We start from the raw sequence: 26115 nt of genomic DNA on the forward strand, positions 1-26115 counted from the left end.
TAATCTGTATTAAAAAGGGCAACTCATGGTCATATGTGAAGCTTTATGTAGTATTTTGTATATGGAAATAACACATAACTCCTTGGCTAGATCTCACTGCCAAGGTTAATTCCCCACAGGGAAGAGAATACTGTCAACTGTCTTCACACTTTGTGCTACTGTATGGCAGCCTACAGGATCAGAAAATCTGGCAGTGTTGTACTGAGGAGCAGTATGAGTAGCCTGAAAGGAGCAAGTTGAGTCATCAGTAAATAGACATGTAAAGGTAACCTTTCAGGATAGCTTTGTCAGATGTTTATCTGAAATATTAAAACAGTATTATATTTATGGAATTATGCAAAATCTTTGTTTAAGGAGATTTTCCACCACAACACAACCAATTCATTCAAGTTTGTTTATCAATGCTAGTTTCAAGACGAGTACAACAATGTGCTAAAATATATACAATATATATATATATATATATATATATATATATATATATATATATATATATATATATATATTAACTATATATTCAGTGTAAAATAATATCAGATATATTTAGTGATAATACAAAAAAATATATAACTTCAAATGCCTTTCACGTCATGGGAGACATCAAAACACACGTCATTTCCTGGATAACCCTTATAGGAAAATTGTAGTTTGCTTTATTCACCATTGCCAAAGGGGGTGGTGTTGTATAAAAAATAACTTTATTTAATTTCGAAATAACCTACTGACTTTGGCTTAGGAAAAGGACATAAAATATCAAGAACTGTAATTTATGTGTCATATTCTCCAGACCTAGTGGTAAATCCTAAGATATATTACTTTAAGAAAATATACCCACACTAAGTTCCTTATCTTTAAATTCCATAAACTAGGTAATGTATAACTTAAAGGGGTTGTAAACCCTTGTGCATTACGGTGAAAAAACACCTGGCAGTGACCGGCCCCCTAGCCCCCCCGTTTTACTTACCTGAGCTCCATATTTCCCTGGCCGAGGACATGCTGTCTCTCTCTCCACAGGGTCCTGGCTCTTGATTAGAAAGTTTGATAGTAGCACAGCCATTAGCTCCTGCTGCTGTTAATCAAATCCAATGATGCGGGCCCCGGAGGGGCCGAGTCCGGCATTCTGGTCTATGGACGCAAGTCCTGGTCTTGGGAGCGTGCCCGCAAGGTAACCCACAGGAGAGTGCTTCTCCTAGGGGGCTATCTGATGCGGGGAGGAGCCACGAGAGCTGCAGGGGAACCCTAGAAATTGACGATCGGGGCCACTCAAAGCAAAATGAGCTGGACAGTGGAGGTAAGCATGATATGTTTGTCATTTAAAAAAAAAAAAATAGCCTTTACAATCACTTTAACCTCATGTATATATATATATATAATGTGCAAACCAAAATATGTGACATTGTTCAGTTAATTATGCATTTAATTAATCCAATATAGTTTACTAATATATTTGGAATTATTGCTAATATGATTATTTGCAGTGTATAATGTTATAAAGTATTTCAAAAACTATTATTTATGAACACATCTCTATTGCCCCTCTCAATCATGAAAAGAAAACAAAATATGGGTTTTAACTTATGGTTCTCTTGAAATACGAGACATTGGTCTCCTACAATACACACCAGCCTCATATTGTTTATTTTACTAAGTGTTCAGACCTTTAATTTATGATCTAAGCTAATATGCAAGGAGTCTTATGCCCTGTACACACGGTTGGAAATTCAAACGGAAAAGGTCCGATCGGATTATATTGTCGCTAAATCCGATCGTGTGTGGGCTCTATTGGACTTTTTCCAGCGGAAATTCCAACAGAAAAAAATTGAGAACAGGATCTAAAATTTTCCGACAAAGAAATCCGATCTGACTTTTTCTGATCATTTATATGAGCATTCCGATTGAACAAAGTGCCACGCATGCTCAGATCAAATTACGAGACCAAAGCTATTGGCTGCTAGCCTCTACGTAGTCCCATCACCACAAACGTCACCACGTTCCGAACGATCAGATTTTGCGAGAACTTTGTCTGACCATGTGTATGCAACACAAGTTTCGGACAAAATCCGTCGGAAAAAATCAGACGGATTTTGTGTTCGAAATGTCCGACCGTGTGTACAGGGCATCAGAGTCTCTTACAAACCCTCTTGTGAGGGTTTCTTATTTTCAAAGACAATGAACTAAAGTTAACCTCTTTAGAAAAAAATAGAAGCAAAAATGGCTTCTGTCATGTTCACAAAATATATATAAAAAATATTATGCAAAGGCCTTAGGAATTAATTATTGTTAACCACAATAGTCTTGACAGCTGTTATCTGGCACGGTGTCCTGGAAGTTGAGCTGTGGCATGTGTCCTGGAAGCTATACTATATATTTTGTAGGAGCAATGTAAAAAACTGCCTTCTGTGCTAATTAATCCCACCTATGTCATTAAGCTAAGCATCTATTGTACATGACTGCTACAAGTAGGTTAAGATGTGGAGAAGCTTGATTTCAGTTTTCTCTCCTACCTTCCCTGAAGCATGTGTTTAGGTCACTGTATAGGTGAGCTTTAGCTGTTCAGATGATACAATGGCTTAAGTGCTGGCCATGAGAACTGCAAAAGCCATAACATTAAAGACATAATTTGGGCAATGAGTGGGAGATATGACAAAGAGCAGATGCATTGTCTTCTAGAAAAATGTGTAAATACAATAACACTTAACAAAAAGCTGCTATAGGATATGCCATAGAATATGATGGCTAACATCATCATAGAAAAGTACCCAGGTATGTGTGCTGGTAAGGGGCCCAGATTCTTTCCTTGCATGGGGCCTCTAGTTATTCCACATAAAAAATATTTGCCATCTTGTTCTGTCTCAAATGCCAAAAATCTCTTTGTATCACAGTCTGTACTGGCAGGATAGCCACTTGTTGATTTGGCAGTAAGACACAAAAGTTCAAAGTTCAACTCCAATCGTACTTCAGTTGTACTTCAGATAAGTGCAATAAAAAGGATGTTTTTTCAGTCTTTTGAATGGTAAGAAGACAATGACTTTCCTAAACCCTGTCTCTTCTTGAAAAGTGAAACTAATAATGAGCATTAGAAGGAAAGGCTAGAACTTACTAGCCAGAATCAAACAGAAGAGGAATGAGTGAAACATACAGTACCTAGGGCACAAAAATGTAAAGGTTGCTGTGACAACACACTCCCCACCTAACATTGGTAAATACTACCATTTAATAACAATTCAACAATACAATAAATATGATATAAACTTGTAATAAGTTCATGAAGATTGGTTGCCTTGTGTTGTGGACCTGAAAAACACGAAATAACATACAAAACATATATACACATAGATTTGGCCATCAAACAGCTCTAAGGAACTTGTCTGATGAATTCTTCAGCATTGCAAACATAATAGCTGGAAGAGTCTTTGGAAGCATCAAGTCACTTTGATGGATTTCTTAGGCTGTTTGCTGTAAGCAAGGTTCCAGTTGTGGTGCTCAAGTTGTCAACTTTGTCAGCTTGGGTTGCATTTGCGGTAAAGACTACATGTTGGAGCAGTGTAGAATCAAAGTCTTTGTAGTTCTTACTGGAATTCGCTAAGTACAGAGATGAAACTGTTTTACAATATAGTCTTGTCAATGGCAGGACTACCCTGAAGTTGCAGTTGTTTTTTTAAACATCAGTATTGCTGTGTAAGATCTTGGTATTAGTAGATTCTTGGTCACCTGTTGAATGTATTGTGTTGTAGCTGTCAGTAAAGGTGGTATTTCACAAACACTGCTGTAAGATGATACGTAATATTGACTCAATCGAAGCGCATGCAATGCGATTTGGCAGCGGTGCTTCATGGGCGCATTTAACCTCTTCCTTGGCCGCTAGCTGGGTTATATGTGCCCCACTAGCAGCCAAATAGCACCGCTAAAATGATGGTAAAGAGCCGCTAAAACTTGCGCTCCAGTGTGAAAGCGGCCTTCATACGTGATACAGAAAATTTCTTACACTTAAACATTTATTAAACAAAACAAACCTCCAATCAGTTTACTTGTATGTATGATTTAGATAAAAAAATATATATATATATATATATATATATATATATATATATATATATATATATATATATATATATATATATATATATATATATATATATATATATATATATATATTATTAAATAAAAACAGGTAGTCAAAACTTTTGGACAAAAAAAAAAAAAAATGGGCTAACTTTACTGTTTTTATTTTATTTTTATTTTTTTCCCAAAAAAATGCATTTGAAAGACCTCTCTGCAAATGCCATGTGACATAAAATATTGCAACAACCGCTATTTTATTCCCTAGGATCTCTGCTAAAAAAATATATATCATTTTTGGGGGGGTCTAAGTGATTTTCTGGCAGAAAATACAGGATTTTTACTTGTAAGCAACAAGTGTCAGAAAAGATTTAGTCTTTAAATGGTTAAACTGAGAACTTCTACACACAGAGATGACTTAATTCATTCAAGTGTAAACATTGTATCATTTAGTTCTTTTCTTGGCAGCCTGCCCAGAGAGGAGGAAAGTGTTGCTATGACGACTCAGGCCTCATGCACACGAGACGCAGATGAAACCTCTGTTAAAAAAAAGCTGAAACGCGCGTTTAGAAACGCGCGTTTTGCCGCGTTTGCATGTCGCGTTTAGACGCGTTTAGACGCGTTTAGACGCGTTTGCGTTTAGACGCGTTTATAAAGATAACATCATGTAGACCCTCCCCAAGCTCTCAAAGCATTTTTTTTAACTATTTCTGCTATTTTGATCAGAGTGAGCAGCAGCAGCATAGAGAGCAGTTGTACACTTGCATTTGCCGTGTCACTTGCCACGGCACCTGCCACAAGTTGTGGATTGTCCACTTGCCACGTCACTTGCCACAAGTTGGGGATTGTCCACTTGCCACATCACCTGCCACGTCACCTGCCACAAATTGTGGATTGTCCACTTGCCACGTCACTTGCCACATCACCTGCCACGTCACTTGCCACGAGATGTGGATTGTCCACTTTCCACGTCATCTGCCATGCCACCTGCCACAAGCTGTGGATTGTCCACTTGCCATGTCACCAGCCACATCACCTGCCACAAGTTGTGGATTGTCTACTTGCCGCGTCACTTTCCACATCACCTGCCACGTCACTTGCCACGTCACCTGCCACAAGTTGTGGATTGTTCACTTGCCACGTCACCTGCCACGTCACCTGCCACAAGTTGTGGATTGTCCACTTGCCACGTCACTTGCCACAAGCTGCGGTTTGTCCACTTGCCACGTCACCTGCCACATCACTTGCCACGTCACCTGCCACAAGTTTTGGATTGTCCACTTGCCACGTCACTTGCCACGTCAGCTGCCACGTCACTTGCCACGAGATGTGGATTGTCCACTTTCCACGTCATCTGCCATGCCACCTGCCACAAGCTGTGGATTGTCCACTTGACACGTCACCAGCCACATCACCTGCCACAAGTTGTGGATTGTCCACTTGCCACGTGACTTGCCACATCACCTGCCACGTCACTTGCCACATCACCTGCCACAAGTTGTGGATTGTCTACTTGCCGCGTCACTTGCCACTTCACCTGCCACGTCACTTGCCACGTCACCTGCCACAAGTTGTGGATTGTTCACTTGCCACGTCACCTGCCACGTCACCTGCCACAAGTTGTGGATTGTCCACTTGCCACGTCACTTGCCACAAGCTGTGGATTGTCCACTTGCCACATCACTTGCCACGTCACCTGCCACGTCACTTGCCACGTCACCTGCCACAAGTTTTGGATTGTCCACTTGCCACGTCAGCTGCCACGTCACTTGCCACATCACCTGCCACGTCACCTGCCACAAGTTGTGGATTGTCCACTTGCCACGTCACTTGCCACATCACCTGCCACGTCACTTGCCACGAGATGTGGATTGTCCACTTGCCATGTCACTTGCCACGTCACCTGCCACGTCACTTGCCACGTCAGCTGCCACGTCACTTGCCACAAGATGTGGATTGTCCACTTGTCACATCACCTGCCACATCACTTGCCACATCACCTGCCACAAGTTGTGGATTGTCCACTTGCCACATCACCTGCCACGTCACCTGCCACAAATTGTGGATTGTCCACTTGCCACGTCATTTGCCACATCACCTGCCACGTCACTTGCCACGAGATGTGGATTGTCCACTTTCCACGTCATCTGCCATGCCACCTGCCACAAGCTGTGGATTGTCCACTTGCCACGTCACCAGCCACATCACCTGCCACAAGTTGTGGATTGTCTACTTGCCGCGTTACTTGCCACATCACCTGCCACGTCACTTGCCACGTCACCTGCCACAAGTTGTGGATTGTTCACTTGCCACGTCACCTGCCACAAGTTGTGGATTGTCTACTTGCCGCGTCACTTGCCACATCACCTGCCACGTCACTTGCCACGTCACCTGCCACAAGTTGTGGATTGTTCACTTGCCACGTCACCTGCCACGTCACCTGCCACAAGTTGTGGATTGTCCACTTGCCACGTCACTTGCCACAAGCTGTGGATTGTCCACTTGCCACATCACTTGCCACGTCACCTGCCACGTCACTTGCCACGTCACCTGCCACGTCACCTGCCACAAGTTTTGGATTGTCCACTTGCCACGTCACTTGCCACGTCAGCTGCCACGTCACTTGCCACGAGATGTGGATTGTCCACTTTCCACGTCATCTGCCATGCCACCTGCCACAAGCTGTGGATTGTCCACTTGACACGTCACCAGCCACATCACCTGCCACAAGTTGTGGATTGTCCACTTGCCACGTGACTTGCCACATCACCTGCCACGTCACTTGCCACAAGTTGTGGATTGTCTACTTGCCGCGTCACTTGCCACTTCACCTGCCACGTCACTTGCCACGTCACCTGCCACAAGCTGTGGATTGTTCACTTGCCACGTCACCTGCCACGTCACCTGCCACAAGTTGTGGATTGTCCACTTGCCACGTCACTTGCCGCAAGCTGTGGATTGTCCACTTGCCACATCACTTGCCACGTCACCTGCCACGTCACTTGCCACGTCACCTGCCACAAGTTTTGGATTGTCCACTTGCCACGTCACTTGCCACATCACCTGCCACGTCACCTGCCACAAGTTGTGGATTGTCCACTTGCCACGTCACTTGCCACATCACCTGCCACGTCATTTGCCACGAGATGTGGATTGTCCACTTGCCATGTCACTTGCCACGTCACCTGCCACGTCACTTGCCACGTCAGCTGCCACGTCACTTGCCACAAGATGTGGATTGTCCACTTGTCACATCACCTGCCACATCACTTGCCACATCACCTGCCACAAGTTGTGGATTGTCCACTTGCCACGTCACTTGCCACATCACCTGCCACGTCACTTGCCACAAGATGTGGATTGTCCACTTTCCACGTCACCTGCCATGCCATCTGCCACGTCACTTGCCACAAGTTGTGGATTGTCTACTTGCCGCGTCACTTGCCACTTCACCTGCCACGTCACTTGCCACGTCACCTGCCACAAGCTGTGGATTGTTCACTTGCCACGTCACCTGCCACGTCACCTGCCACAAGTTGTGGATTGTCCACTTGCCACGTCACTTGCCACAAGCTGTGGATTGTCCACTTGCCACATCACTTGCCACGTCACCTGCCACGTCACTTGCCACGTCACCTGCCACAAGTTTTGGATTGTCCACTTGCCACGTCACTTGCCACATCACCTGCCACGTCACCTGCCACAAGTTGTGGATTGTCCACTTGCCACGTCACTTGCCACATCACCTGCCACGTCACTTGCCACGAGATGTGGATTGTCCACTTGCCATGTCACTTGCCACGTCACCTGCCACGTCACTTGCCACGTCAGCTGCCACGTCACTTGCCACAAGATGTGGATTGTCCACTTGTCACATCACCTGCCACATCACTTGCCACATCACCTGCCACAAGTTGTGGATTGTCCACTTGCCACGTCACTTGCCACATCACCTGCCACGTCACTTGCCACAAGATGTGGATTGTCCACTTTCCACGTCACCTGCCATGCCATCTGCCACAAGTTGTGGATTGTCCACTTACCACGTCACCAGCCACATCACCTGCCACAAGTTGTGGATTGTCCACTTGCCACACCACTTTCCACGTCACCTGCCACGTCACCTGCCACAAGATGTGGATTGTCCACTTGCCACGTCACCAGCCACATCACCTGCCACAAGTTGTGGATTGTCCACTTGCCACGTCCCTTGCCACGTCCCCTGCCACGTCACCTGCCACAAGTGGATTGTCCACTTGCCACATCACTTGCCACATCACCTGCCACAAGTGGATTGTCCACTTGCCACGTCACTTGCCACGTCACTTGCCACGTCACTTGCCACGTCACCTGCCACAAGTTATGGATTGTCCACTTGCCACGTCACATGCCAGTCACCTGCCACAAGTTGTTGATTTTCCACTTGCCACGTCACCTGCCAAGTCACTTGCCGCGTCACCTGCCAGGTCACTTGCCACGTCACCTGCCACAAGTTGTCTATTGTCCACTTGCCACGTCACATGCCAGTCACCTGCCACATGTTGTTGATTTTCCACTTGCCACGTCACCTGCCAAGTCACTTGCCGCGTCACCTGCCAGGTCACTTGCCACGTCACCTGCCACAAGTTGTCTATTGTCCACTTTCCACGTCACTTGCCACTTCACCTGCCACGTCACTTGCCACAAGTTGTGGATTGTCCACTTGCCACATCACTTGCCACCTGCCATGTCACTTGCCACAAGTTGTGGATTGTCCACTTGCCACGTCACTTGCCACAAGTTGTGGATTGTCCACTTGCAATTGCAATTGTTTAAAATATTTTTCTAATGGTTTTTCATCATTTGCAATAATTTTTGAGATTTTTAATGTAAAAAAAAAGGTCACCTTTAAAAACGCATATAAACGCAAACGCGGCTAAACGCGGTAGCGGCGTTTTGCCGCGTTTTGCCGCGTTTTGCGTCTGAAACGCAGAAATTTTTGTTTCTGAACGCATTTTTTTGCTTCTGGAAAAACGAGATTAAACGCAACTGCATATAAACGGAAAAAAACGAGACTGTGTGCATGGACACATAGGATAACATTGAATGAGTTCAGGTGCAGTTGAAAAAACTGTCCAACTGCATCTGAACGCGCGTTTAACTGCGTCTCGTGTGCATGAGGCTTCAGTCAACTTAGACTGACTTCTTACAGAAGTCATTTCAAAGTCCCGCTGTAGTTCTAAATCGGCTTTTTATCAGCACAAATCGGCCGATGCCGATTATTTAAAAAACGGCAAATATCGGCCGATATATCGGCCGGCCGATATATCGGTCGACCTCTAATAACAACCTAACCTAGGTTAGTCCTTTTAATGTAAGGATCGTTATAAAGATAAATTATGCACAGTTCCTTTACCTTGTGGTCTCTTGGGAAGTCTCTTGCATGCTTTTGCCATTATCATCCAATGGTGTTACATAGACTTGTATTATTATTATTCATATCTAAAGAGAGACCGTACAGTTGCAACACAATAAAATAAGGGTTAAAGGCCCTGCTCAAAGGGCTTACAAGCTAATAAGGTGGGGTGAGGGCGAGTGGTACAAAAGTTATAACTGTGGGGGATGAGATGATGGAAGAGTTAAAAGTTCAGTTGTTAGTTGGTGGCATGATAGACTTTTCTGAAGACCTTAGTTTTCAGAGATCATCTAATGGCAGCTAGAGTAGGAGATAGCTGGACAGATTGAGGTAGAGAGTTCCAAAGAATAGGAGAGGCTCTGGAGAAGTCTTGGAGAGGGGAATGGGAAGATGAGAAAAGAGAGCTTGAGAGCAGGGGGTCTTGGGAGGAACTGAGAAGATGGTTTAGTTGATATTTGGAGAAAAGATTAATGATGTAGCTCAGGGCAGAGTATTGAAAAGTCATACACATGATGTGTGTCTTCCAGTACAGGGATCTCCTCTTTGTCATTAGGTATTTGATTGCACTCTAGCTTTATAATATCAACCCCTGTGTATGGATTGTATTTTAGTAAATGAGATTCCCGTAATAATGCCACTACTATAGCACATTACAGCCTGCCAGGTGTAGCCATTAAGTATGTAAGCTAACAAGGAAACCTCTTTAAGTATCATAGCAACACTGAATACCCTGAAGCAGTAGTATCCACAAAGTTGTTATATTCACTAATTATGCTAAGGGCTGACTTGAGGGTCAAAATATTGAAGCCTTTATCTTAGGCCTTGAGCTAAGAAACATCTCTTAAGTATGCTTGATACATGTTCAGGTCAGATTTGAAAATGTTTAATCGATAAATATTGATTTACCATGCTTCATAGGTGCCATCTCTTCTGCCATTTGCTGAGCAGATTTTGATTGTGTTCTAGCAATAATGCAGGAGCCTAATGTCCAAAAGTCCAAGAATGCCAGAAAAAATAAATAAGCAGAGGTAGAAGCACTAGCTATGAGTCTATATGGGACATACCTAAAGAAAGGAATTTAGGAGCATTATTTGGGATTGTACACCCCATTAGCACCCATCACACCATAACATACCTAAATTATAATGTTGTGGGGAATTGTTAGGTCACTGCTCCTTTATTGTGTATAAATTAATGAAACAAACTTTAACCTGTATTACTAAACAGAACCACCATTAACCAATAACAAAACAACATGCTTAGTCACCAAGACTCAAGCAGCAATATCTTACACAAACCAAATAACAATTTACCAACCACTGTCCACGCACAAAGTGGGTGATATTACCCCATAAACATTGACTGTGATGAGGGAAAAATAGAACAAAGGGGAGGATGGGTGAGGGAGTAGGTGAAAAGATCCAAAATGAAGACTGAAGACAGTCCAGTGGTAAGTCCACATGACAGTCTTACAACGAGCTGAATATAGAAATGAAAGGTTACACTCATTGGCCAACTGTGTTTCTGCCAGGTCTATGTACCACCATTGGATGAAGGTTAACTTAGCAATGGAGGCACCTTATACTGTACATTAAAACACAAAACAGAAAGAACCAGCAAATCAGCCCCAAAGGGACATGTACTTAACCGTCAAGGTTCTTTATAAAGAATACGATTACAATATTTATCAGCATATAACACGCACAGGTGTATAACACGCTCCTTCATTTTAGGAGGAAAGTTTCAGGATTAAAAAAAAAAAAAAAAGAACTTAAAGCAAAATAAAGATCAGTGCCCATTAATGCAGCCTTACCATTGCCCATCTGCAGCCTCACCATCAGTGCAGCTTGATCAATGTCCATCTGCAGCCTCACAATTGCCCATTAATGCAGCTTGATCAATGCCCATCTGCAGCTTCACAATTGCCCATCAATGCAGCCTGATCAATGCCCATCTACAGCCTCACAATTGCCCATTAGTGATGGACGAACTTCCGACGGGACGTTTCGCGAACGCGAAACGCGAACGGACACAAACGTTCGCGAAAACGACCGTTCGCCGCGGGCTCCATTGACTTCAATGGGAGGCGAATTTCGCAAACCTTTAGGTCGAATTTGCGGCCACGGGGTAATTATTAGGGGGTAGCACGTAGTCCCACCACCTGGACAATAGCATAATACATGTATGAGGTGAATTTGGGATCGATAACTACAAGCATTTTTTTTTTATTTGGGAAATTGTTCTGACAATTCAGGACTATGGAGCTAATGAAGGCAATGGAGGAGAGGGAAGGTCAGGGACCAGGGTAGGCAAACAAGAGGGTGCAGGAGATACAGAGCACTGACAGCAGCACCGTAATACAGAGCACTGACATCAGCACCGTGACATACAGCGCTGACAGCAGCTCCGTGACATACAGCGCTGACAGCAGCTCCGTGACATACAGCGCTGACAGCAGCTCCGTGACATACAGCGCTGACAGCAGCTCCGTGACATACAGCGCTGACAGCAGCTCCGTGACATACAGCGCTGACAGCAGCACCGTGACATACAGCGCTGACAGCAGCTCCGTGACATACAGCGCTGACAGCAGCTCCGTGACATACAGCGCTGACAGCAGCTCCGTGACATACAGCACTGACAGCAGCTCCGTGACATACAGCGCTGACAGCAGCTCCGTGACATACAGCGCTGACAGCAGCACCGTGACATACAGCGCTGACAGCAGCTCCGTGACATACAGCGCTGACAGCAGCTCCGTGACATACAGCGCTGACAGCAGCTCCGTGACATACAGCGCTGACAGCAGCTCCGTGACATACAGCGCTGACAGCAGCTCCGTGACATACAGCGCTGACAGCAGCTCCGTGACATACAGCGCTGACAGCAGCTCCGTGACATACAGCGCTGACAGCAGCTCCGTGACATACAGCGCTGACAGCAGCTCCGTGACATACAGCGCTGACAGCAGCTCCGTGACATACAGCGCTGACAGCAGCACCGTAAGCAGCCCCAGGAGGAAGTCAGCACAGCACAGGGATGGTGTGATCCCCTCATAATAAGAACCCCCAGGAGGAAGTCAGCACAGCACAGGGATGGTGGGAGCCCCTCATAATAAGAACACCCAGGAGGAAGTCAGCACAGCACAGGGATGGTGGGAACCCCTCATAATAAGCAGCCCCAGTAGAAATATGACACCGCTCAACCTCTTCAAAGAGGAGGGTAGGGGCATATAGTACGGTGTGCTTTTTTGGGTCAGGGAAGTGAGCCAAATGAATTAAGAAGGTCTGTGTGCTTGATTCCAAAAATTGTTTATAGACATATACATGGTCTACTGATCACATGTGTTGAATTCCTCCGAGATCCATGCCTCATTCATTTTTAGAAATGTGAGGTAGTTAACACTGTGGTGAGCTAGGCGAGTACGCTTATCGGTCACAATCCCCCCTGCTGCGCTGAACGTCCTTTCGGACAGGACACTGGATGAGGGGCAAGCCAACAGTTCGATTGCAAATTGGGCAAGCTCTGGCCAGAGGTCAAGCCTGCCCACCCAGTAGTCTAGGGGTTCATCACTCCTCAGAGCGTCCACATCGGCCGTTAACCCAATGTAGTCGGACACCTGACGGTCTAGGCGTTCCCTGATGCTGGATCCGGATGACACCTGTCGATGGGTCGGCTGAAAGAATGACCTCATATCCGAAGTCACCAACACATCTTCAAACCGGCCTCTTCTTGCAGGCGCTGTTGGATTGGTACCCGCAAATCCTTCTCTGGGAGTGGGAATTGCTCCTCTGCCAGCGCACGCAAAAGCAGAATGCAGCATTTCTCGAAGCAAGGCCTGGAAGTGCTGCATTCTGACAGCCCTCTGCGACGGCGGTAACATTTCCGCCATTTTGTGTTTGTACCGGGGGTCTAAGTACGTTGCCACCCAGTACTGGTCCTTGACCCTCATGCTTTTTATACGGGGGTCCCTATTAAAACACTGGAGCATGAAGGCCCCCATTTGCACTAAAGTGGAAGCGGTGTGGTGGCCTGGCTCCTGCTCATCATCCAGGATAATGTCGTCCTCTTCATTCTCCTCTCCCCATCCTCGCACAACAGGGATCCCAGAAAGGTTTAAAGCATGCTCTTCTTGCTCCTGCTCATCCGCCCCGGCACCATCCTCCTCTGACTCCTCATCAGACTCCTGTTGTTGACTTGTCTCAGATAGAGTAGCCCCCCCTGGGAATTCATCCAGCATTGCGACTTCCTCATCTTCCCGCTCCTGCTCCTCCACAGCCTGATCAATGACACGACGCAATGCACGCTCCAGAAAGAAGGCATAAGGTACCATGTCACTGATGGCGCCATGGCTGCGACTGACCAGTTTGGTGATCTCCTCAAATGGCCGCAGAAGTCTGCATGTGTCGCGCATGAGCAGCCACTGGCGCGGTGAAAAAAAACCCAGCTCCCCAGAACCGTTTCTTTCGCAGAGTTCATACAGGTAGACGTTAACTGCACGTTTCTGCTGGAGCAGCCTATCAAGCATATAGAAGGTTGAGTTCCATCGCGTCGGGCAATCGCAAATAAGACGTCTGACCGGCAGATGGTGTCGCCGCTGAATGTCAGCAAGGCGAGCCATGGCCGTGTAAGATCTTCTGAAATGGGCCGAGATTTTCCTTGCCTGCCGCAAGATGTCCTGGACCCCAGGGTATTTGACAAGGAATCGCTGCACGACCAAGTTTAAGACGTGTGCCATGCACGGCACGTGCGTGATTTTGCCCTGTTTCAATGCGCTAAGCAGATTGGCACCGTTGTCACACACCACTTTACCAACTGTCAAATTGAGCGGTGTTAGCCACTCATCTGCCTGTGAACGCAAAGCTGAAAGGAGTGCCGGGCCAGTGTGGCTCTTTGCTTCCAGGCACAACAGACGCAGCACGGCATGGCAACGTCTCACCTGGCATGTGGAATAGGTTCTGGGGAGCTTGGGCGGTGCAGTGGAAGAGACGCTAGCAGCGGAAAAGGAGGAGGCAGCTGAGGAGGAGAGGGAGGAGGATGGAGTAGGAGGAGGAGAAGAAGAGTCAGGCCTGCATGCAATCCGTGGCGGTAAAACCAAATCTACACGGGTGCCACGGGTTACATGCTTGACGGCCGTCAGAAGGTTCACCCAGTGGGCAGTAAAACTGATATACCTTCCCTGCCCGTGTTTGCTAGACCACGTGTCTGTGGTCAGATGTATCTTGGCACCGACACTGTGTGCCAGAGATACATTCACTTGCCGCTGAACATGGCCATATAGCTCTGGGATGCCCTTCTCTGAGAAATACTTCCTTCCTGGGACCTTCCATTGTGGTGTTCCAATGGCCACAAATTTGCGAAAGGCCTCCGAGTCCACCAGTTTATATGGCAGTAGTTGGCGGGCTATGAGTTCTGACAAGCCAGCCGCCAACCGTTGGGCAAGAGGGTTATCCGGCGTCATCATTTTTTTACGCTCAAACATTAGGCCCACGGAAGCCTGCCTTTTTGCAGAAAAATGTGAGCTTGGCGTGATGGAAGGTGGAGTGGAGGACAATTGTGAGGAGAGAGGAGAAGGAGAAGTAGAAGACGAGGCTGGACGGTGAGAGCCTGCAGTGTGGCTTTGTGTGTTCCGTTGCTCCCACTGGGCTCGGTGATGGCTGCTCATGTGCCTTCTTAAGGCGGTCGTCCCTAGGTGAGTATTGGGCTTACCGCGACTAACGCGTTGACTGCAAAGATTGCAGATGGCAACGCTATTGTCAGCAGCGGACACGTTAAAAAAAGCCCACACTGCGGAGCCATGTGCCGGTGTCCTGGGAGCGCCAGATGTGACCGTACATGGTCGATGACTCGCTCCTGATACATTTGCAGTCTGCTTTGTCCCTGCTGTGCAATGTAAGTCATTGCTGCTTCTCCTCCCTATCTGCTGGTCCATATCTCCCTCTGAACTCCCCTCCTCTTCCTCTCTTGTGGGCACCCACGTGACATCACTAGACACGTCATCATCAACGTCACCTTCCCCACCGCTATAAGTAGAGTAGGCAGCAACACCGGGGACCAACCTCCTCCTTGGGCTGATCTGGGTACTGGCGTCAGACTGCTGAGTAGCGCTTGTTGCTACCTCCTCTTCCTGATCCAATACCAAGAGTGGCTGCGCATCAGAAATGTCCTCTTGATATGGATCGGAAAATAATTCCAGTGACTCAAGCGGAAGGTATGTGGTGGTGGTGGTGGTGGTCGTGTTGTTGGTGGTAGTGTCTTTGGGGGTGCACATAGCAGAGAGTGAAGAAGAGGGTGCAGATCGAGAGGATGAGGAGGGTGCAGAAGAGTAAGGCTGAGCGAGCCACTCAACCAAGTCTGGTGCATCCTTTAAAGTAATTGAACGCACCTTCTGCAACTTCCCACTTTGGCTCAAGCCTGTTGCTCCTGCCCTACCCCTACCACCCCTGCGGAAGGGCCTGCCTCTTCCTCTGCATGTCATTTTTTAAATGACCCTGTGACAAAACTCTTAGTCCCTATACCGCTGAAGGACTGCTGCAGTATAGGTGAGCGGTCAGCAGTGGTGCACGTCAACCCTATCTATTGTGGACCTATAGCGGTCCTTACAGAACAGCAGACTGTACCGCACTCAAGCCTATGTACCGTAGCACCCTATACCAAGTTACCAGTCCTTATAAGAACTTTTGTGGACCAAGCAGGTTGTGTATTAGTGTTTAGCAGACTGTACGTCAGTCCCTATACCGCTGAAGGACTGCTGCAGTATAGGGCAGCGGTCAGCAGTGGTGCACGTCAACCCTATCTATTGTGGACCGATAGCGGTCCTTACAGAACAGCAGACTGTACCGCACTCAAGCCTATGTACCGTAGCACCCTATACCAAGTTACCAGTCCTTATAAGAACTTTTGTGGACCAAGCAGGTTGTGTATTAGTGTTTAGCAGACTGTACGTCAGTCCCTATACCGCTGAAGGACTGCTGCAGTATAGGGCAGCGGTCAGCAGTGGTGCACGTCAACCCTATCTATTGTGGACCGATAGCGGTCCTTACAGAACAGCAGACTGTACCGCACTCAAGCCTATGTACCGTAGCACCCTATACCAAGTTACCAGTCCTTATAAGAACTTTTGTGGAACAAGCAGGTTGTGTGTTAGTGATTAGCAGACTGTACGTCAGTCCCTATACCGCTGAAGGACTGCTGCAGTATAGGTGAGCGGTCAGCAGTGGTGCACGTCAACCCTATCTATTGTGGACCGATAGCGGTCCTTACAGAACAGCAGACTGTACCGCACTCAAGCCTATGTACCGTAGCACCCTATACCAAGTTACCAGTCCTTATAAGAACTTTTGTGGACCAAGCAGGTTGTGTATTAGTGTTTAGCAGACTGTACGTCAGTCCCTATACCGCTGAAGGACTGCTGCAGTATAGGGCAGCGGTCAGCAGTGGTGCACGTCAACCCTATCTATTGTGGACCGATAGCGGTCCTTACAGAACAGCAGACTGTACCGCACTCAAGCCTATGTACCGTAGCACCCTATACCAAGTTACCAGTCCTTATAAGAACTTTTGTGGACCAAGCAGGTTGTGTATTAGTGTTTAGCAGACTGTACGTCAGTCCCTATACCGCTGAAGGACTGCTGCAGTATAGGGCAGCGGTCAGCAGTGGTGCACGTCAACCCTATCTATTGTGGACCGATAGCGGTCCTTACAGAACAGCAGACTGTACCGCACTCAAGCCTATGTACCGTAGCACCCTATACCAAGTTACCAGTCCTTATAAGAACTTTTGTGGAACAAGCAGGTTGTGTGTTAGTGATTAGCAGACTGTACGTCAGTCCCTATACCGCTGAAGGACTGCTGCAGTATAGGTGAGCGGTCAGCAGTGGTGCACGTCAACCCTATCTATTGTGGACCGATAGCGGTCCTTACAGAACAGCAGACTGTACCGCACTCAAGCCTATGTACCGTAGCACCCTATACCAAGTTACCAGTCCTTATAAGAACTTTTGTGGACCAAGCAGGTTGTGTATTAGTGTTTAGCAGACTGTACGTCAGTCCCTATACCGCTGAAGGACTGCTGCAGTATAGGGCAGCGGTCAGCAGTGGTGCACGTCAACCCTATCTATTGTGGACCGATAGCGGTCCTTACAGAACAGCAGACTGTACCGCACTCAAGCCTATGTACCGTAGCACCCTATACCAAGTTACCAGTCCTTATAAGAACTTTTGTGGACCAAGCAGGTTGTGTATTAGTGTTTAGCAGACTGTACGTCAGTCCCTATACCGCTGAAGGACTGCTGCAGTATAGGGCAGCGGTCAGCAGTGGTGCACGTCAACCCTATCTATTGTGGACCGATAGCGGTCCTTACAGAACAGCAGACTGTACCGCACTCAAGCCTATGTACCGTAGCACCCTATACCAAGTTACCAGTCCTTATAAGAACTTTTGTGGAACAAGCAGGTTGTGTGTTAGTGATTAGCAGACTGTACGTCAGTCCCTATACCGCTGAAGGACTGCTGCAGTATAGGTGAGCGGTCAGCAGTGGTGCACGTCAACCCTATCTATTGTGGACCGATAGCGGTCCTTACAGAACAGCAGACTGTACCGCACTCAAGCCTATGTACCGTAGCACCCTATACCAAGTTACCAGTCCTTATAAGAACTTTTGTGGACCAAGCAGGTTGTGTATTAGTGTTTAGCAGACTGTACGTCAGTCCCTATACCGCTGAAGGACTGCTGCAGTATAGGGCAGCGGTCAGCAGTGGTGCACGTCAACCCTATCTATTGTGGACCGATAGCGGTCCTTACAGAACAGCAGACTGTACCGCACTCAAGCCTATGTACCGTAGCACCCTATACCAAGTTACCAGTCCTTATAAGAACTTTTGTGGACCAAGCAGGTTGTGTATTAGTGTTTAGCAGACTGTACGTCAGTCCCTATACCGCTGAAGGACTGCTGCAGTATAGGGCAGCGGTCAGCAGTGGTGCACGTCAACCCTATCTATTGTGGACCGATAGCGGTCCTTACAGAACAGCAGACTGTACCGCACTCAAGCCTATGTACCGTAGCACCCTATACCAAGTTACCAGTCCTTATAAGAACTTTTGTGGAACAAGCAGGTTGTGTGTTAGTGATTAGCAGACTGTACGTCAGTCCCTATACCGCTGAAGGACTGCTGCAGTATAGGTGAGCGGTCAGCAGTGGTGCACGTCAACCCTATCTATTGTGGACCGATAGCGGTCCTTACAGAACAGCAGACTGTACCGCACTCAAGCCTATGTACCGTAGCACCCTATACCAAGTTACCAGTCCTTATAAGAACTTTTGTGGACCAAGCAGGTTGTGTATTAGTGTTTAGCAGACTGTACGTCAGTCCCTATACCGCTGAAGGACTGCTGCAGTATAGGGCAGCGGTCAGCAGTGGTGCACGTCAACCCTATCTATTGTGGACCGATAGCGGTCCTTACAGAACAGCAGACTGTACCGCACTCAAGCCTATGTACCGTAGCACCCTATACCAAGTTACCAGTCCTTATAAGAACTTTTGTGGAACAAGCAGGTTGTGTGTTAGTGATTAGCAGACTGTACGTCAGTCCCTATACCGCTGAAGGACTGCTGCAGTATAGGTGAGCGGTCAGCAGTGGTGCACGTCAACCCTATCTATTGTGGACCGATAGCGGTCCTTACAGAACAGCAGACTGTACCGCACTCAAGCCTATGTACCGTAGCACCCTATACCAAGTTACCAGTCCTTATAAGAACTTTTGTGGACCAAGCAGGTTGTGTATTAGTGTTTAGCAGACTGTACGTCAGTCCCTATACCGCTGAAGGACTGCTGCAGTATAGGGCAGCGGTCAGCAGTGGTGCACGTCAACCCTATCTATTGTGGACCGATAGCGGTCCTTACAGAACAGCAGACTGTACCGCACTCAAGCCTATGTACCGTAGCACCCTATACCAAGTTACCAGTCCTTATAAGAACTTTTGTGGACCAAGCAGGTTGTGTGTTAGTGTTTAGCAGACTGTACGTCAGTCCCTATACCGCTGAAGGACTGCTGCAGTATAGGGCAGCGGTCAGCAGTGGTGCACGTCAACCCTATCTATTGTGGACCGATAGCGGTCCTTACAGAACAGCAGACTGTACCGCACTCAAGCCTATGTACCGTAGCACCCTATACCAAGTTACCAGTCCTTATAAGAACTTTTGTGGAACAAGCAGGTTGTGTGTTAGTGATTAGCAGACTGTACGTCAGTCCCTATACCGCTGAAGGACTGCTGCAGTATAGGTGAGCGGTCAGCAGTGGTGCACGTCAACCCTATCTATTGTGGACCGATAGCGGTCCTTACAGAACAGCAGACTGTACCGCACTCAAGCCTATGTACCGTAGCACCCTATACCAAGTTACCAGTCCTTATAAGAACTTTTGTGGACCAAGCAGGTTGTGTATTAGTGTTTAGCAGACTGTACGTCAGTCCCTATACCGCTGAAGGACTGCTGCAGTATAGGGCAGCGGTCAGCAGTGGTGCACGTCAACCCTATCTATTGTGGACCGATAGCGGTCCTTACAGAACAGCAGACTGTACCGCACTCAAGCCTATGTACCGTAGCACCCTATACCAAGTTACCAGTCCTTATAAGAACTTTTGTGGACCAAGCAGGTTGTGTATTAGTGTTTAGCAGACTGTACGTCAGTCCCTATACCGCTGAAGGACTGCTGCAGTATAGGGCAGCGGTCAGCAGTGGTGCACGTCAACCCTATCTATTGTGGACCGATAGCGGTCCTTACAGAACAGCAGACTGTACCGCACTCAAGCCTATGTACCGTAGCACCCTATACCAAGTTACCAGTCCTTATAAGAACTTTTGTGGAACAAGCAGGTTGTGTGTTAGTGATTAGCAGACTGTACGTCAGTCCCTATACCGCTGAAGGACTGCTGCAGTATAGGGCAGCGGTCAGCAGTGGTGCACGTCAACCCTATCTATTGTGGACCGATAGCGGTCCTTACAGAACAGCAGACTGTACCGCACTCAAGCCTATGTACCGTAGCACCCTATACCAAGTTACCAGTCCTTATAAGAACTTTTGTGGAACAAGTGAGTTGTGAATGTTTAGCAGACTGCAGCAGAAGGGCAGCAGTCAAGTATAATATCCTTTCTATATTTGGAAGAAAGAATATTATACATGTACAAGCCTATTACTGTACCACTGATACCAGTCCTGAAAAGAACCTTTGTGGAACTAATAATAACAGCAAGTCTTTAAAATTACCCTCACTGCCTGACAACACTGCTTCCTTCCTGTCCCTATACAAATTGGCAAAAAAAGAGAACGATTAGTGGTTACTGGAACAGCTCTTTTGTGGACCTTGATAGTAACAGCTAATGATGATGATGATGATGATGATGATGAAAGACTAATCTGGCTGTCCCTGTAGCATACACCGTCCTTTCCCTTTCTCTAAACTAACAAAAGACACTCAGGCTGCTGCAAGAATCAGCAGCACAGCAAACCTATCAACACCTAACACCTATACCAGTCCTGAAAAGAACTTTTGTGTACCAAATAGCTAGTGGTTTATCTCTCCCTACTCCACACAGGAACCTGTCCCTATCTTAACAGAAGAAAGAATGTAAAATGGCCACCGGATCGGGTGTATTTATAGGTTAGGGGGAATGTACAAGTGTCCATGTGCTGTCATGTCTCAATTGGCTGTCCTGTATCACATGATAAACGTGTCACCAAAGGTTAAAGTTCTTGTATACATTAAACACGTAAGTCCGCCGCGGCGAACGACGGAAAAAGGCGTTCGAACGTGCGGACCGCGAATGTCGGAAATTCGCCGCGAAACGACCGCCGGGCGAACCGTTCGGCCATCACTATTGCCCATCAATGCAGCTTGATCAATGCCCATCTGCAGCCTGATCAATGCCCACATGCAGCCTCACCTCAGATTACTGCTGCTTCAGAGGGGACAGGGAGGGGGCAGGATGAGCGCCATCAGATTATATGCATCGAGAATCTCCTGTTTACTCGGCGGCCTCTTTAATACATAGTTTTGCCTCCTGGACCGGCTTCTATGATAGACAGAACACTGGTCCAATGCCGGCCCAGGAGATGGGACTTCCTATTACAGGGGCCACTGAGTAAACAGGAGACTCTCGCTGTATGTAATCTGATGGCGCTAATCCCGCCCCTTTCCCTCCTAGGCAGCCCAAATTGCAGTATCGGCGTATAACATGCACACACTATTTGCACCCAATTTTTAGGGTGAAAAAGTGTGTGTTATATGCCAATAAATACAGTAATTTAAAAATAAATACATGACAGGGTGTCAGGGCTGGGCTCAGCCCATCCTCCCCAGAGCTGGCCACTCAGCTGTCGGCTAATTGCCAGCTCCTATGTCTCCACAGTTACTCAGCTGTTGATGATATCCTGCTCATCATGCGTGCCCACTTAAGCCGTCCAGCCCAGAGGATCTCTACCTTTGCCTTGGTCAACATCACAGAGACTATCTCCTGCATTCCTGTTAAAGACTTTCTTGGCTGACATCCCTTCTGGCTCCAGATCTTGCTTGCTGTTTTAGCACGATCTTCTCTGGCTCCCCGACATTTGGCTTGTCTGACTATCCGTTCCAGTTCCTGAATTCTGGCTATGTTTTGACTACGTTTACTCTGTTTACCTTTTTTTATATTATTAAACAAATGTGATTTAACTGTACTTCTGTCTCAGTCTGATTCATTGTTTCTGACACAAGGTTGGCAAATTCCATGGGACTTTTCTCGTTTTTTTTCTTTCATTGTCCTAACATTCTTTTCTTGTGGGTGGGAGTTATTCAAATAAATCCCACTAAGACCATAGACTTCACTACCAACAATGTGCAAAAGTATCCAGTTAAAGGAAAACTGCACAAATACTGACAACTCGCTGATGACACATTATGTATTATGTATGCTTTTCATTAATTATTATTATTATTATTCATGATTTATATAGCGCCAACAGTTTACGCAACGCTTTACAATGCATCGGGGGACAACACAATTACAGTACAATACAAAAGGGTACAGGAGGGCCCTGCTCATAGAGCTTACATTCTAAAGGGAGGGGGAGGTGGTACAAAAGGTAATAGCTGCAGAGAATGATTTGATGGGGGTGATCTTTCTTAATCACAATGCATACAGTTTTGATCACTTCCAAAGGTGTTTTCAATGCAAATATTCAGTCTCTTTATGACTGCACAAGATAGCATACTCATACTACTTAAAGATTTCCCAAGTTTAATCAATGTCAAATGTGACTGTGTTTTTGATCTTACTATAGTTTGATTTAAATTATTCTAGAATTGGGGTCAGTTGGTTAATAAATGAAAACTCCTATCAGTGTTTGATTTATGTGTCATTGTTGCAGATTTGTCTGGAACTGAAGCACTGAAACCTAACAGAGGGTTCTAAACCGTCCCCACTCTATCCACAATGTAAAGAAAGGTTTTGGCTGAACAACTGGAATTTTAGAGAAACTACAGTATTTTTGTGGCCTAGCTCCCTTAGAATTTTTACCCAACCTACCAAAATACTTATACAAATGCTGCATCTGCACCAACAGCAATTTTTGCAACCTCTGGGTAGAATCTTTTTCCCATTAGTCATGCAAGCACAGTCAACCCCCTTTGATTTCTATTATGTCTCTTGATATGAGAGAAAACATTTCATCTAGACAAATAATTTTCCAACATTTGCCAAAGTGTTAACACGGGTGATGGATTTTATGGGGAAATTACACCTGCATTGCCTGCAAATAGTGGCCTTTATGATCCTATGGACAGATGTTACATATACAGGACATTGTGATGCTTATTTGAACTAAGAGGTTAAAAAAATACGAAGAATATATTGATGACATGCAGGTAAATCTCCTAGTACCCAATTATCTGATGTTGACTATGAGAATGTACTGTACCAGTTGACTCTAAGCATCAAAGGATAGAAAATAGCAGCATCTAGAATGGGGTTTAGTTCCATCTGTGGCATAGTTGCTAACATGAAACACCATTATTCATTCTCTGACCTTACTCAGTCCCTGGTATTACTGCTTCCTAAATTTATCTCCCCTATTGCAGTAACATACAGTTCCCTTTTCTGCTGCTCTTTCTGCTTCATTAAGTGCTGTGGACAGCAGTTTCAAACAGCCAATATCATTCACATGCCTTTGTACTTTTTTTAAGGTAATGTACTTAATTGCAACAGTTTAAATGTTTTTAGCTTTATTTTTCTATTTCTATTTATTTTTACTATCATTTTTATTTTAGATGCATTTAATTATATTATTCCAAATGCCTTTTAAAATATAAGCCAAAGATAAGTTTAAAGATAAATCAAAATAATATTTAACCTGAGAAACCTTATTAATTAAAATATTGTTGTTATACATAGTATTCATGTATAATGTAGATTAAAAACCAATTTATTGTTCTAAAACATTTGTATAATTATTTTAAATTGTTCTTCTATTGGATGAGTTGTAGATATAGTATGTCGAATATGGAAATCATTTTAACTTTTAATAAATTCTTTGACTTTGAGACGGTAAAGTGAAAATGATGAAATCATTGGTTTGATAAGTGGTTTTAAATATACATACAGTATATATTAAAAGTCTATCTATCTTTCTACAGTATCTACATATCGATCAATCTATACTGTATATGTACATATAAAGTATCTCACAAAAGTGAGTACACCTCACATTTTTGTAAATATTTAATTATATCTGTTCATGTGACAACACTGATGAAATGACAATTTGCTACAATGTAAAGTAGTGAGCGTACAACTTGTATAACAGTGTAAATTTGCTGTCGTCTCAAAATAACTCAACACACAGCCATTAGTGTCTAAACTGATGGCAACAAAAGTGAGTACACCCTTAAGTGAAAATGTCCAAATTGGGTACAAAGTGTCAATATTTTGTGTGGCCACCATTATTTTCTAGCACTGCCTTAACTCTTTTGGACATGGAGTTCACCAGAGCTTCACAGGTTGCCACTGGAGTCCTCCTCCACTCACGGAGGTGGTGGATGTTAGAGACCTTGCGCTCCTCCACATTCTGTTTGAGGATGCCCCATACCAAGTCAGTGGTGATCTTGGAGATGTGTTTGGGGTACTTTTCATGTTGGAATACTGCCCTGCGAAGGGAGGGGATTATGATCAGCTTCAGTATGTCACAGTACATGTTGGCAATCATAGTTCCTTCAATGAACTGTAGCTCCCCAGTGCTGGCAGCACTCAAGCAGCCCCAAACTTTCACACTCCCACCACCATGCCTGACTGTAGGGAAGACACACTTGTTTTTGTATGATTCACCTGGTTGCCGTGACACACGGTTGACACCATCTGAACCAAATAAGTTTATCTTCGTCTCCTCAGAGCATAGGACATGGTTCCAGTAATCTATGTCCTTAGTCTGCTTGTCTTCCGCGAACTGTTTGCAGGCTTTCTTGTGCATCATCTTTAGAAAACTCTTCCTTCTGGGACAACAGCTATGCAGACCAATGTGATGCAGTGTGCGGCATATGGTCTGAGCACTGACAGGCTGACCCCTGACCCCTTCAACCGCTGAGCAATGCTGGCAGCATTCATACGTCTATTTCCCAACAACAACTTCTGGATATGACACTGAGCACATGCACTCAACTTCTTTGGTTGACCATGGTGAGGCCTGTTCTGAGTGGAATCTGTCCCATTAAACCACTATATGGTCTTGGCCACCATGCTGCAGCTCAATTTCAGGGTTTTGTCAATCTTATAGCCTAGGCCATCTTTATGTAGAGCAACAATTATTTTTTTGCAGATCCTCAGAGAGTTCTTTGCCATGAGGTGCCATGTTGAACTTCCAGTGACCAGTATGAGAGTGAGAGGGTTAACACCAAATTTAACACACCTGCTCCCCATTCACACCTGAGACCTTGTAACACTAATGAATCACATGATAACAGGGAGGGAAAATAGCTAATTGAGCCCAATTTGGACATTTTCACTTAGGGGTTTACTCAGTTTTGTTGCCAGCGGTTTAGACAATAATGGCTGTGTGTTGATTTATTTTGAGGGAACAACAAATGTACACTGCTATACAAGCTGTATATATTCACTACTTTACATTGTACCAAAGTGTAATTTCTTCAGTGTTGTTACATTAACAGATATAATAAAATATTTACAAAAAAGTGAGGGGTGTACTCACTTTTGTCAGATACTGTATGTTGTGAAATGTTACAATAAATAGGAAAAAAACATGGTTACATCCTCTTTGTTTATCATATGTGTATATGTTCTTTTCTTTCAGAAAAAATCAGTATGCTGTCAACTTTCATTGTACCTTTCAAGTTCATAAATCCGGGAGCAAGCAGTGTGGACGACGAAGATAATTTAAGTAAGCCATCTCACTAACCATAAATCAATTTAAAAATGAAAAATGTGCTTTTCTTTATTTTTTATTTAAAATTGTAACTAGTTTTGTAGAAAAAAAATCATCTAGGCAAACTATATACATTGAATGGGCTGATCAGCTTTTATAATAAGTATCTGATTATATTCAATGTTAAATCTGAACTATCTGGATTCCTTTACAACAGGGTTTCTCAACCAGGGTTCCGCTATAGTTTACTAGG

The 26115-nt window shown here is 45.4% G+C and overlaps 1 protein-coding gene across 2 annotated transcripts in view; it reads left to right on the top strand.

Moving 5' to 3' along the window:
- The window catches only part of ADARB2 (adenosine deaminase RNA specific B2 (inactive)), an 805999-nt gene that overhangs the window by 478895 nt on the left and 300989 nt on the right, over positions 1-26115 (top strand). For both annotated transcript variants that reach the window (XM_077491116.1, XM_077491117.1), the window contains exon 3: positions 25791-25877. In XM_077491116.1, coding sequence (XP_077347242.1) covers positions 25791-25877 — 87 coding nt within the window. The remainder of the gene's footprint in view (positions 1-25790; positions 25878-26115) is intronic.

Source organism: Lithobates pipiens, unplaced genomic scaffold (genome assembly GCF_037356315.1).
Source record: "Lithobates pipiens isolate NorthernLeopardFrog02 unplaced genomic scaffold, aLitPip1_a1.2 Scaffold_19, whole genome shotgun sequence".
In the NCBI taxonomy this organism is placed as follows: Eukaryota; Metazoa; Chordata; class Amphibia; order Anura; family Ranidae; genus Lithobates; species Lithobates pipiens.